Source organism: Melospiza melodia, chromosome 9 (genome assembly GCF_035770615.1).
Source record: "Melospiza melodia melodia isolate bMelMel2 chromosome 9, bMelMel2.pri, whole genome shotgun sequence".
Classification (NCBI taxonomy): Eukaryota; Metazoa; Chordata; class Aves; order Passeriformes; family Passerellidae; genus Melospiza; species Melospiza melodia.
In genome coordinates, this window is record NC_086202.1 from 7,583,101 (window position 1) to 7,597,687 (window position 14,587).

General features: G+C 34.2%; 1 protein-coding gene across 4 annotated transcripts in view; it reads right to left on the reverse strand.

The window, feature by feature from the left end:
- Nucleotides 1-14,587, reverse strand: part of ATRNL1 (attractin like 1) — a 428,637-nt gene that overhangs the window by 252,902 nt on the left and 161,148 nt on the right. For all 4 annotated transcript variants that reach the window (XM_063163139.1, XM_063163138.1, XM_063163141.1 and 1 more), the window contains exons 22-23: nucleotides 1,788-1,882; nucleotides 1,070-1,148 (exon numbers count right to left, since the gene is read on the reverse strand). In XM_063163139.1, the coding sequence (XP_063019209.1) occupies nucleotides 1,070-1,148; nucleotides 1,788-1,882 (174 nt within the window). The remainder of the gene's footprint in view (nucleotides 1-1,069; nucleotides 1,149-1,787; nucleotides 1,883-14,587) is intronic.

Here is a 14,587-nt window from a genome sequence, read left to right on the forward strand (position 1 = left end):
TGTCTTCCTCTAAAACAACCTCTTATTGTAGTTTAAACGGCACATTAGGTATATTTAATATACATACAGACAATTCACAGAAATTTTTAGTTTGGTTTCAAAAATTATATGCAAATTGGAAAAATGACAGAAGAAGCATAATTTTACAAGATAGTTATTATGGTCAGCTTAAATGATAATAAGCTTTCCTCCATAATTTATGTTTCATTTCAATAAACAGCTCAATAAAATCTGTAAAGGAATTTGTTGACATCTTACACTTTTGCTGTCAAGTTTTAATTGTTCATGAATGCGTTAATAACATAACTAGCAATAAACATTTATTAATTTTTGCAAATAAATGAGTGACTGAGCTAAGTTAAAATAAAGGAATAAATAGAGTTTACTAACTGTAGTATGGTAAAGTACTTCAGAAATGCATTGATGAAGAAATTAATGAGTTTAAGAGAAACTCTGAACCTTCTTTAAAAAGATTTTTTTTTAGTTATTTCATTTTAAGCATCATGCCTCTCCTTGGATGTGTTTTCAGAAAGTCAATAGAATCAATTCAGAAAAACTGTCTAAATTAAAACAAAGAAGAGTAATGGGGTTCAAAGTTGGAGAAAAAAATAGATAAGCAGTTCTTTTTATCAGCATACACAGAAGAACTTTATTGTTTGATATCAATGTAAAGGTTAATAATTAAATTTTTAGCTTGAACACTGAAACAAAGAAATAAAATCTCAGTCTCTGCAGTAGTTAAGGAAGCAATTTATCTTAATTAAAATCACAGCATTTCATAACACTGTCGTTTTAAAAATTTAAATACGCTACAAGCTTTTCTTACCAATGCAATTTTAATTGAATAGGAGAGAAAGTCAACATATTAATGAAGCTTTATTCAGATTGCAAATTATCATCTGAGGTTTAAATATTATAATTAATAACAGCATAATGATAATGGTAAAAGAACACATTTGGTAAAGTTTTATTATCAAAATTAGCAACAAAGAGACAATCAGGTTGAAATAACTCAAAGGATCATGAAATCATTTGGGGAAAAACTCATCATAACAAAATTCACTCTCACCTGTAGAACCAATAGACCACGTAATATTGAGGTTAAAGTTGTTTGATGCATTAATTGATATATCCAAATTTTTATTTGACTAGGGGGAAAAAAAAAAAGAAAGTTAACAAAACATATCAGAATGTATTGCATGTGACTCTACTGCACATACAGCCTTTTAATCATTTTCCAGTTTTCATTTTAAACATATCTAGAAATGGCAATGCTTTATGGCCAAAGGCAATCCTCTCTTTTGCTTTGGTAAGAACAATTTGGTAAGTACAATTTAACATATACCTACACCAGTTATGTGTGTAGTTTGTCGTAAGTATAACAAAACATTTGTCTTTAAAAAATCAAATAAAATAAAGTATATGGCAAATGCCTACATTCTAATCACAAGCCAAAAATTTTACTTTCCGCAACTAAAAATGTTTTCTCAACAGAAGGGTATACCCCTTCAATTCATCTCAGGAAAATATTAAACTTCTTATTCATGGGAGAAACAATAAAATCAACCAACTGATAATTTTTCAGAGTATTGATTAAGCTGAAGTAAATCTACCATATAGAAAGGGTTCTCAATGAAAGCACTGGACTAATTCTGCAGCTCTCAAAAAATGTGAACTTTCTCTAAAACTTTATAGACACTTCAAAAACCTTTAATCAACATCAAATACAATGGAAATCTTAATTCTGAATCTCTAAAACTTAACTAAAATTATTAACATTTTCTTACCTGTTCTGGATTTGCTATAAAGTTTATGGCAGTGTGATGGCGATCATCCTCTTGTAATAAGCTGAAGGTAAACTGATAATCAATCAAAAGGCTGTCTGTAGGCAAAACAAAAATTTAAAATAATAAAGTGTATACATATTAATTCTATATTATGCAAGTACTTCAAAGTTTACCATTCACATTGATTTCAAAAGACATGGAGAAATCTACAAGTCAGAATTTTTGACATGCATTTCACTGTTGAAATGTTTGCATTATAAAGTCTTGAAATTATTAAAACTAAAATTAGGTTAACAAAAAAAACTAAATTAAGAAAATATCTTCTAAATTTTTTACCATTACAGTTCTACAGGGATCAAATCTTCTATTTTTCCCTGTCTCACAGGAAATAAGGAGGTGACTTATAAGTGTACATGATTCTGATTATTATTTTATGCATGTTAAAATATGGCAAGTCATCTCTGGTGCTACAACCCAGTGAATAATTGTACAGCACTATTTTGATCCCTGGTCTGCTGGCCTTCTGCTAGTCACCAACACCACACAAACTGTGTAACAAATAAAAAATATGTGATCATAAAATCAGTAAATACAAAGAGAGTGAAAGATTAAGTCAAAGCAGAAGAAAAGCTGTGTCAGGCTTTTGTTGGATTTAATAGTTTGCTTACTGCTGACAATCACCTTTTCTGCAGCAACACATCATCTGAAAAAATACACTCTGTTGTATCCTATGGGAAGACCGACTTAGAAAGAGAAAAAAGCCCACTATATTGTCTTAATAATTAAAGAAAATTGTTTTGGTTTGGTTTTGTTCAGGGTTTTTTGGATTTTTTTTTATAGTGAGTGTGGAAGGAAAAGTAGAAAATAAAGGTTCATAGAATATCCTGAATGCGGAGGAATCCAAAAAGGAGTGACATGAAAGGAATTACCATGACATTCAAAGGTGAGAAGTACACTTTCTCTAATATTAGTCATCACAGTTTGTTATTCAAATAAGAATAAGCTGATCTACATGTCTTAGTTAACAAGTTTTGACCAGGTCTCTGCATGTTTATGAAGGCAAAAGATGAATAAATATGAAATTAAAATGTCCCATTAATTTATTGATAGCACTCTACACTTCTATAGTTATGCAAATCTAATTAATAAATTGCATTGACTATTGTGCCATATCTCCATGCTTAACAATAAGATGACCACGGTACCAGAACATCTTAAAATGTAACAGGACAGGAAAACATGGCAAGTAAATATTGACCCCTATTAAATGTATTAACAAACCCTTTAATAATCATGAGTAGAAAGGGGGAAGGGTTAGGAATAATGTATAGAAATGCTCAATCTCCTGATCTGGTCAACTTGGAGCTCCTCAAAATACAGATAACTGCTTCAGCAGTCAATGCATCTTTGCAAACAGATTTATTGTAAAGGTGTGGTAGACCAGCACCACAGAAAGCATTCCTACAGAATTCTGGCTACATCAAGGGCTACAAGATGCAAGAAGCAGCACTGACAAGCTTGGACAAGATATCACTAATTTTCCCATAAGATATGGAAAATTACCACTTAAATATGTCACAGTCTTTTTCCAAGCACAAACTGCATCCTCTCAGAGATGCAGACTATCAGCCAAAAAACCAGAAATGGTATATAGATAATATCCTATCATGAAGTAACATTAGAAAGACACATAGGACTCTTGTCTCCCAGTCACGAATGAACAGCTCTTCCGCATACAAGTTTAAAAAAAATTAAAGTCATTTACTTTTAAAACAATATGACCTTTTTTTCCCCCTGGGGTTTGTTGTTGTTGTTGGTGGTGTTGTTTAGTTCTTTGTTCTTGGTTAATTTTAAAATAATTTTTCAATTTATGTTTTACTTGTTAATAAGCCAATAAAGTATGAACTGATGTTTCAAGGAATGCAGGAAAAATCCTGACACTTATAAAAGAACTTAAACTACAGCGTTTCTAATAAATTTACCATCTGTAACAAATCAGAAAATTAATTCCACTTTTTTTATTGCATTCTCACATACAATACAGTTGACAGTAAATTTTGAAAAACAGTAAGAGTTAATTATGTGTAGAGGCTCTCCTTTTGTACCCAAGATAACGTTTTTTACTGTGTTATTAATGACTCTATTATTTAATGGTTGATCAATTTGATACTTCATTAATAGCAGGAAAGTTCAGTAGGAAGCCCCACACATTATGTCCTCTGTAGCACTCAAAAGCCTTGAACAACACAGCTTCAAGAGCAGCTCTGAGATCCAACACAAGAACTCGCCTTGGGATTCCTCAGAGTAGCCAAAGGATCTCTAAATTACACCAATTCCACAGAGATCTGCCACAGGACAAACCATTAAATCCCTGTTTGGCCATGCCTGGGTGCTGTAAAACAGAAACACTTATTCCTTCAGAGACAATTCCAGCTCAGGGAAGGTACCTAAGGTGAGCATGACTCGAATGAAGCAGACAGCAGGGCCTGAGTGCAGTTGGGTCATTCAACTGCACAAAGGAATCAGGTGCAATGAAAGAACTGACACTGAGCCAACACTCCTTCCCATCTTTCCATGGACTGCAGAAGTTTGCTGAAGAAATTTCACAGATTGGAGAAAGGTTCACAAAACTTAAAGGAAGATTTGTCTGGACCTATTCTGAAGGTGAAAATTCCAAATCATTGAAAGTCTCTAAAGTTAGGTTTTATTAGAATATAAACTAGCAGAACTAATTCAAGAAGAAACTCAGAGCAGAAATTAAAAGGGATTGTACAGAGGACTCTACCCATTGCACCCTGCTGTTGTATCACTGTCCTTCCTCACTCTCTCCATCTGCTTCATTCTGTAACTTAGGAGACTCTTCCTCCACATGTATTCAGGAGCTCCCAGGGAAAATATCACCTCCCTCTCCTCCAGAAAGCTCCACCTTCTGCAGACTGAAGCAGGCGGAACAGCTTTCCTTAATACTGCCAAACCTCCTCCTGAACATAATATATACCAATGCATGGTAAGAGCACATAAACAAAGCAGTTACAGAGTACATCACACCATATTTCCCAATTCATAGTGCCATTCAAACTAGAGAGCTTAGCCTCAACAGCAGTACAAAATTTCAACTAAAAGTCACTTCTAAGACTATGACCAGTTCTGAAAAGCTGAATGTAAAAGTATCTAACAATATAATAACTAAATGTAGAAATAGATGTTTAAAGTACATTTAGTATATCCTGTTGATAAATATGTATATGCTGTGTATATTTATAACAGGAATTTAGAGAAGCCTAAGATTCTACTCCATGTGGGTTTGTTTCTACTTTAAACATTTACGAAGCCACCATAAGTAATTTTACCCTTTACATAAACAAATGAGACTTTTCGTATTTCTGTTTACCAAGAAACACAACAAGTCTACTCATCAGATGACTCAAAGCAGCAGGCAGAGAGAATTTAAAGAGCCATTTTCTAGCCTATAATCTCGTGAACTTTTATAACTCCCTGAACTTTTATGTCTAAAGTTCCATGGGAAAAGTTTGTAACAACATGGAAACCTCTCCACAAACTCAGAGCTCAGCTCACAGCTCAGATCTTAGTTTCCCAGCACACAACACAGTATTTGGAATTCACAAGCTGGGTTTTTTGAGCCAGGAGTCAGCCCAGAACAGTCTAATACCTATGTTTCCAGGTATTTCACTTTCACTTTATCTTAGAAATCATTGATTAAAGTACAAAAAAAGTGTTGGGAGATAGGACCACAATACCACCCTGACACCATCAATGGCCAAATATTACAAGTCTTACAGTTATTGAGTTTTTTCACTTCTCTATTTTGATTTTTTCAAAACCCTTGACTGCTTTCAGTCAAAGGAGTCATTAAAATCAATTCAAAATTCCAGTAATAAGCATGTGTGAGAACATAACAATAATTAGGTGAAGAAAGATATTTAATGAAATAAGGAAAATGAATTTCAAAGCAATCCTTTAACTCTAGTATCGCTGTTAATTTTCAAGAAACCTCTCTTTTTCATCAATAAAGGTCAATGACTTCTGATAAGAATTATATGGTTTAATATGAAAGTTTTGTACTCATCCAAAAAGGAACAGAACAATTCCCATACTCAAACTTTTGTATTGGAAGAAAACTCTGATTTTTAAAACTACAGAATTCTCCCAAAAAAACAAAGGCCAGAAAGAAGTTCTTCAGTATTTCTATGGTGCCTCTATATTCTGTGAGAATATATAATTACAATGGTAATTACTTTTTAAAAAGGTAATTAGATGGAATATGTTTAGTATAAATTAGTGACAAATTTATATATGAAAAGGTATGGTACAGGGAAGTATTAAGACTGTAAAATGAACCACTACAAATCAAGGGTGCCTGTAAATTATTTTTGGGTGAGTGCTCCCCTAATGGGCAGCTATTCAACACTTTGTTCCATGTTCAGTACTCAGTGTTGGGCCCATGCCTCATTTACTACGTGCTACACAAGCCCTTTTCTCAAGATGGAATTAATTTCTAATGTGGCTTTCTATAGTATTCATCACTATAATTTTCTAAGTTCTTCACAAAAGTTAATGAATTTGTTACAACATTACTGAAGATGAGAAGGCATTTGAGTGCCATTTTATAGGACAGGAAATGAAACAAAGAGACCAAGGACAAAGCCATCTATTAAAATGAGCAGCCAATCTGAAATACCTGGACTTTGATTTTTCATAATACTTTGAATTATATAACACTATGTATGAAGATTGTTATTTGGTAGCTCCTTCCATCATTCATTGTAATTCTTTCCACTTTTTCAACAAAACAGGAAAGGAACACACATTCAACTTTCCATTACATTATCACTGATTCATTCTCTACAAATTCATTCAGTGCATTGTGGAGTGAAAGTTCCTTGGGAACTGGTATATAGCAATATTATTAAAAACTGTGCAATCACGCTCTAATAAAGAAGCAAATATAAAATTATTGTGACAGCAACCTTCATTCTTCCACCATCCTGCACCCACTGCCTATGCAGCATATTTCAATAAAGGGGGTTTATTAAGTAATTTAAGGATCAGGCTGGAGTAAATTTTAGAGAACCACTTCTGAGCTATCTTTTACCTTTGAACAAATCATTCCAAGAGACTATCCCAGTTCACTGCATCTCTCAGCAGGAGGGAAGAATGAACCTAGGTTCCCAAAAAGGGAGCAAGAACATTCCCAACTGGACACACTCAGGGCTTTTCTAACTTTGGTCACTGGCCATTCTCCCCTGGTTCCTCTCACACAGTTTCTAAACACACATTTTTAAAGCTGATGAACAAAATGGCAAAACAGTTTCATACATATACAGAATTTCTGAGAAATGTCTATTCATTTTAGCTCCAAAAGTTTAAGTTTAGCAAAAGATCTAAGCCAAAAGTACTGCAACGTATATCAACCAGATTTACAAAAAGAGCATGGAACTAGACCCACCCACCCACCCACAATATAATCTCATTCTCAGCTACAACCTAATTATCCCATTTTTAAAATATTAGGTGAGGATCACATGATCTTTACTCAATCAGTGACTAAAATAGGTTTTTTTCACATTTTTTTCTAATAAGAAGAATAACTTCTATTTTGTGAATAAACCCCTCAAAAATCTAGTGCTCTTTTATTTTTACTTGAAATCACTTAAAGTTGTAAGAACCTCCATCATGATTGCAACTTCAGACTCGTCACAGTCTTCCCACACTCTTCTATTTAAGGATCTGTCTATTCATGCTGATTCTAAAACTCATACTCTCACCTCTTCATTGCACAGGCAGTTCGTCTCTCTCCTCCTCTTTCTAGTGATTGGTCTCTATTTTCAGCTTGATTTTGTTGAGAACAGAACTATTCATATTCCTCTCTATCAGTAAAAATGCTGCTTTTGAAACCAAGTACCATTACCAAACGCTATAAATCATATTCATCTGTGACCAAAATGAAATTCTCCTTGTATTACATCAAAGTTGGGGGTTACCACCAGACCTATTTTCTGTCAGGATAATTATTTTGAACTTTCAGAGCAGCTGCCTGATTCATTCCTCTGTCATCTGTATCCAGCAGTCATCCAGTGCCTCATTGTCATTTTTATATTGAATATGTTTGTGTCTGACATTACTTGTCCATTGTGATAAAACAAAAAGTCATTTACTGTGAAGTCTTTACTAAAAACTTGCATTTTATTATATGTAATCAGAGCACAATGAGCTTCAAAAAAACCCAACATTTACTATTTATATGCCTTTTTCCATTTCAAGAAAGAGCATGGGAGAATGAATTTCACATAAGTTCAAAGTCTTAAAAATATAAAGCAATTGAAAGTCATTGTTCCTTTCACTATGCTTTATAAAAATGCACTGGTCTAAAAAGCCCACAGAAAGACTGAGGGATTAGTGTCATAATCAGAAAACTGGGTAACTAAGTTTAATTTTAAATAGAAATCTTTTATCTTATTAAATTCTCCACTACTATTTGGAAAGGTTTAGTAAGTTGTCAGTTTTGATTCTAAGGGAGGGCCAGAAAAATCTACCTGTATTAGAATTTTCCCAGCTAAATTTTGCTTATTTTCTCAGGCCACTCTGTATTGACTAAAACTTTCAGTGGATGATGGAAATGCATCATGTTCAGAAGGGTAACTTTTGATTTTCATTACTGAAAATAGAAAGGCCTAGAAGGTTCATTAAGTCTGGACATTTAAGTTTTACAAGGCTAATTAGGTGAGATGTATCTTGCCATAGCTGTCACAGAAGTGTAGGTAGGAAAATGTCATGCTAAGCAAGGCTGGGCTTGTGGCTGAGATCTAAAAACTGAGGGACAGATAGAGTCACCTGGGGTCTTTTAAGCATGCAAGTTTAAGATGATGCTCCTAAAGTTTTAAACCCCAGACCACAGCCAATTATTATTTTTCCTAAATATTTCATTAAACTCTTTACTGAAATGCTCTAACAACTGATGAATTTACTGTTAACAGCTGCAGACACTTTTCCAGCTCTGCTGAAAAACATGGTTTATAAACAAAGTGTGGAAAGCAATGGCTAGGGAATTATGAGCAAAATATTAGCAAAAGAAGCAGCAACAAAGAAAAATAAGTGCACCAATCAGCAGGTATCCAAATGCCAGTTGTAGGAAAAGGTCTAGGTGTCTCTAATGATGGAACATTTCAGAACTCAGAGCACAGTCCTGTCAGAAGTGTGTTATTACTTGACAGCAAGGAGTACTTCATAAATGTACTTTTGTTTTGTCACACGGGACCATCTTTGTAATCCCTTAACTCTTTTAGTATTCATAAAGTGTTAAAAGAGTGAGAAAAAAATACAAATAAAAAGCCAGGGGAAAAAAGGTCATTATTATGGAAGAAATTAAAATTTCTCTCTCCATTATTTTTTTCATATTGATCTAAATGCATCACCACTTTTGTAACACTCATATTAATATTACAACTCTAGCACTTATTTTTCAATATACCAGCATCAATACCCACTCACCTGATTCTAATTTACTGCTTTCATTATATAGTCTCTACACACTGAGGAGATCTCTGATCTGCTTGTTCTGACAACAGAAGTGGCACATCTAACAAACAACAATGTTAAATTATTGTTTGACTTCATGTATTATTGCCAAAGAGGGATGTTTCTTGTCTAGGAAAGCAGTAAATGAAAGCAGTGAGATTTTCATGCTATTTTAAATCTTGCTCTCATAACTTTCAGTTTATTGTATAATCCCTAAAAGTCTACTACATCTCCTTTTAGAAATGATTTTTTGAGAAGCTTCTATTTATACATGGATCAATGCTGAAAATATGGGCATGGCAGAAGTACAAATGTAATTTTTAAATTGTTTATGCTTTTATACACCTATATACTCAAGCTTTACTATAAATTGGGAACATCAGAAGTTAATCAGACAATAACTTCTACATCTTTATTAGCAGAGCTTTTATCCTGCTTCTCAAATAACCAAACACAGATCTTAACAATTGAAGAACAACCTCCTGTTACTCAGGTCTTCCAAGGAGACAGAACACACGCTTTATAAATTGTCTATAAATATACATAGATAAATAGGTGCTCCTGCAATATCCCAACATTTTCAAAATTCTCCTCTTTCCCTTTTCTCATTATTTATCTGAACTTTGCTTAAGAAACCCTAAATCCACAACCCAAATGACAGAACACACCCCATGTTGCTTGACTCCGCATGACTTGTACAAACTGCACAATGTAACTTCAAGTTGAGATGTTTCCACTTTGCTGTATTCTCAAACCCTGTTAATTTTTTAGTTCTGAGAAGTAAAATCTCTCATAGCAAATAAATCCAGATCAGGAAAATTGCACTTCATATTGGATAGAAATTATGTCATATACCTGACTGAGCAGGGTCCTCTGTTTTAAAGTCACAAATTAGAACAGGTACTTGTATTGTAATAAATATAAAATGCTACATCTCCATACAGTAGAAACACAATTACATTACAGCTTTGAAAAGAAGAAGAACACAAGCACGTTTTCCTTTAAAATACCATTAGGTATTTTTAGGGTAAAATCTGTTGATTTCATTAATAACATTCTCACTCAATAACATTGCTCTTGCTAAGAACTGAGTGCCAATTCAGCAAAAAATATTGATAGAAAATTAAAATTCCAAACATTCACAAATGAAATTACATATCTGTAATATTGCCTAATCCATTTTACACAGCCTTTAAAACAGACAGGAGGAAATATCTCAACCCTAGTATGGAATAAAATACAGAGTGAAAAAAAAATAAAAATAGAAATAATAAACATTCCCCTACTTGCTGCAAGTTTGATTTGTAGGACTGGCTGTCAGCTACATAAAATAATAAACAGTTTGGTTAAAATAAGCAAATTGAAATAACGGAGGAAGGAAAAATGGAGCCCCAAAGGCTGTTTTCCTCAACCCCAGTGCAGTCACCCATCCTTCAGAGGAGATTTATTCTTTGCCTCAGAGAGGAAACATTGGCCACCATGGCAGGGCTCACTGACTCCTTTCTGAAAGTGACTTGGAAAACTCAATTTCCACCCGAAACAGCTGCCAGCCATTAAAAAAAATATTATATTTTCCCGGTGTTATTTTTTTCTATAAACCAGGAACTAAATACAGCTGTGCTTTCATTATTCCTTTTTTTTTTCTTTATTTGGCCATGAAAAGAAATTAATGTGAACCAAAATGGGCAAATAGAATAAATCTCTTCTTTTATTGTTATGGTTTGGTTGGCTTTTTTCAAAATAGCTTAATACAGACCAATTGAGACATATCATTACTCATTGATACATATCAAGCACAAACTTTTTGACACAGATTCTCTGAGAAATGAATTAGCATGTAAAAAGGAACAGCAAACTGTAGCAAATACTGACAGTCTGTTTGTTCTTGGTATTTGAAAAGCAGTAATTGTTCCTATCACTGCAACTGACCTTCACAGGGCAGAGACTGTGGCAGGCAGTCCTTGCCAACAGACATGAAGTGACACATCTGCATGATGGAGCCATACACTGCCTTCTTTAGAAGTTTTCCATTTTTCTCTTTCCACCATTTATTCTGATCATTCTAGCAATGACCTCTCCATGTTCTCTCTCATTAGCCACTCCCAACATCAGAAAAGGCTCTAGCACTTTAAAATCTGTCTGGCCACATTTTCAAAAACAAGTACAGAAGCAGTATATATTTCTATTCAACAGAGGTAGAAATCTAAAATTCTCATATCATTGATGAAAAAAAGCATGATATTGTTGCCCTTTTAAGACTTTTCTTCCCACATTTTGCATTGCTTGTCATTTTTATAAAATTATTCTGATGGCCATGGCATTTCCTTAAGGGGCTAATACAGTAAAGTACATTTATTTCCCCATAACATAAAAAGACAAATCAAATACATATATATTACTTCTTTACCAGTGTATCTTCATAGTCTTTGACAGATACATTTTTCAACTTTCCCTTAATGTCTAGTTTGCTATTGTATCTATTTCCTAGCATGCACTGCTGCTTTTTGACCTCACACAGTTTGCTCTTCCATTTCATGTCAGCATTACCCTTTATATCAAGTGACTTCCAAATTACACTTTGCTGTCAATGAGTTATATTTCTGGAACATATTTTAAAATAATATTCACAATTCAAGCTAAGAAAAAGTGACAATAAATTAATATCAAAGACTCACAGGCTACTTTGCAATATGCTGAAATGGAGCTGAGTTATTGAGTCAGAAAGCTGAATTTGACAATGTCCACATTTGACCTAGTTTACATTTTCCTTAAGTTTATATAATCCAAGGTTTTGTCATTCTCTTGAGACAGAAATGACCCCTAATTTTTTTAAATGATGGCACAAAAGTCCCTCAAATACCCTGTAAGGGCTTCCCAGCACTAATTCTAAAGCTGGAAACATCCTTGACTGCTCTCTGGACTTTACAGGCCCATGTGTGCATTAGATGGTTCAGAACCCACACCCAAACAGTGGAACTCACACTACAGGACATTTGCATTAATGGAAGAGGCTCAGCTGTCCTCCAGTGCTCCATGTGTGCCAGCAGGCAAAAACACTCCAGCTGACTTGGAATAATACACTTATTTGACCAAGAACTCCCAAAAGAACCAACTCAAATCTCCCACATATCGCAAGACACTTATTGAAGTCAGGGTGTGTTTTTTCCTTTTTCAACTGGTTCAAGATTTCACTACAGATCTTCTTGAAGTCCTGCTGATCAAGAATTCTCTTTTCCCTGGGCAGTCAGCATGGGAAGCAATGCAACTGCAAAAGCACCACAGGTGTTTTCCCTTGGCTGTCAGAAGGTAAAGCAAGGGACCCTGAGGGATCCTTTCCCATGGCATTCATTTCTTACAGCTCCAGCTCTGGGAGCTCCAAGGCCTCCAGGTGTCAGAGGAGTGACAGCTCCTGTCCCCTGGGGAGTGTTCAGGAATCCCACACACACAGCACACTGAGCACACAGCACAGGGATTCAGACAGTATCCATCCCTGTCAACACAAGCTCACTATATCAACAAAATCAAGTGTTGTTTATTAGTAGATACCCGCACTGCTTTCCTTCTCATTTAAAACACTGCTTCCTACAAGGGCTAGAGTCCCCTACAAAGCAAAGGATGTCTTCTGAACGAGACATCCTGCTGCTCTTGCCTCACCAAGATCTATAAATACCCACATCTTATACCTATAGCTATTTTACTGTAATATTATATATTCCACTGCAAGTAAAATAATACAAAAAATTACCATGGCATCTGTGGAACAGTCCTCTAATTCAGACCTTTAACTGCATGAATACAAGGTATGATTTTTCTTCTTTTTAGCAGTTAGAAAGTTCTTTTCACCACAGTTAGTTTGTCCTACTTCTTTGAGTTAGGGTAGCATACCTGCTATTATTAATGAATAATTACTAAATTAATTAAAAGGTATTAAATAGTAACTAAGAGGATGCCAGTTGCTAAATTCACTAGTATATAAGCAGAAGCTACCAGAGAAAGCAAATAATCTTCATTTCAAAAATAACACATGGCTTGTTAAGCAAAGAAAATCCACAACATTAAAAAACATTAATTACAAAGATGAGAAATAAATACATACATGGAAAAATTCTCCAACCTAAAGTAAAAGCTGAAAATGATTGGCAGCAAATCCATTTCCTCAGCCTGCCCAACAAAGCTGCAAGCCAACCTAGCATTTGGCAAATGAGTACACAGAGCCTGGGGTGAGATCATAATACTTTATTAGGAGCTTCAGCTTCAGATGTGGTTATTGTTTTAATTCTCTGCAAGGCGACAGTTGGTTTGTGCAGTTATTTTAGCTCAGGGCAAAGACTGTGTTTGTCTGTTGCTCTTTATAAGTTCTGAGTTGGTAGGTTTGCTGAGGCTAATCTTTTATCAAGCCATCCTAGAATTGTCTGATTTAAACTATAATCTGTTCCACTAGACTCTTTAAACACTAAGAAGATTTCATTTTAAATAGAATTTTTTTGCATAAGTCCATATATTCAAAACACAATGTCAGTCATTACTTTGACTGTATTTATAAATAATATAGATTTTTTTCAGTCTGTATCAAAGTCAATCAATGTTAGATATAATTGGTGGAACTCATTATTTTAAGTCAAGCATGACAATTTTACAATTACAATATGTATTTGGTTGAAATTAATGTTGTCCCAAAAGGAAACATGAATTGTTCAATCAGTAGTGAAGCTGGTGGCTGCTGGTATACATCTCCCAACTCAGCCAAGGCAAACACGTTTTCAAGAGCTAAAATTTATTGTTTATGCCCTTTAAGTCTCAACATAATTTTTAAATATCTGGAAAATCCCTGCTAACAGTTTTACTTATAGTGCTACTTGCTATTTATCTTCTAAAACACTCTCCTTGGAATGTTCTTGAGTTTAATTTTTCTCTAAGTATAACAAGTCTGCCACCTAGTGCTTTATGGTACCTCTAGTACATGTTTTACTTGACAATTCTTTTTTCCAATTTTATTGACAAAAGAGGTCATGTTCTGAGTTCCTGAATGCATCAACATGCATGATTTTAGTACTTAAAGAGATTTCTTTCAACAATTTTAATTTTCCTTTTTATTAAACTATAACATTGGTAACATAATAAATGTTACTAAAAATTGGCTTATATTAGAACTTTGACTGTGACTAAGCCCAGAAAAGAAAGAAACAAAATACATTCTAATAATAAGGAAAACAGGTGGGATGAACTATCAGACCCTGTCAATAGGTCTAGTAAGCTTAAACTGC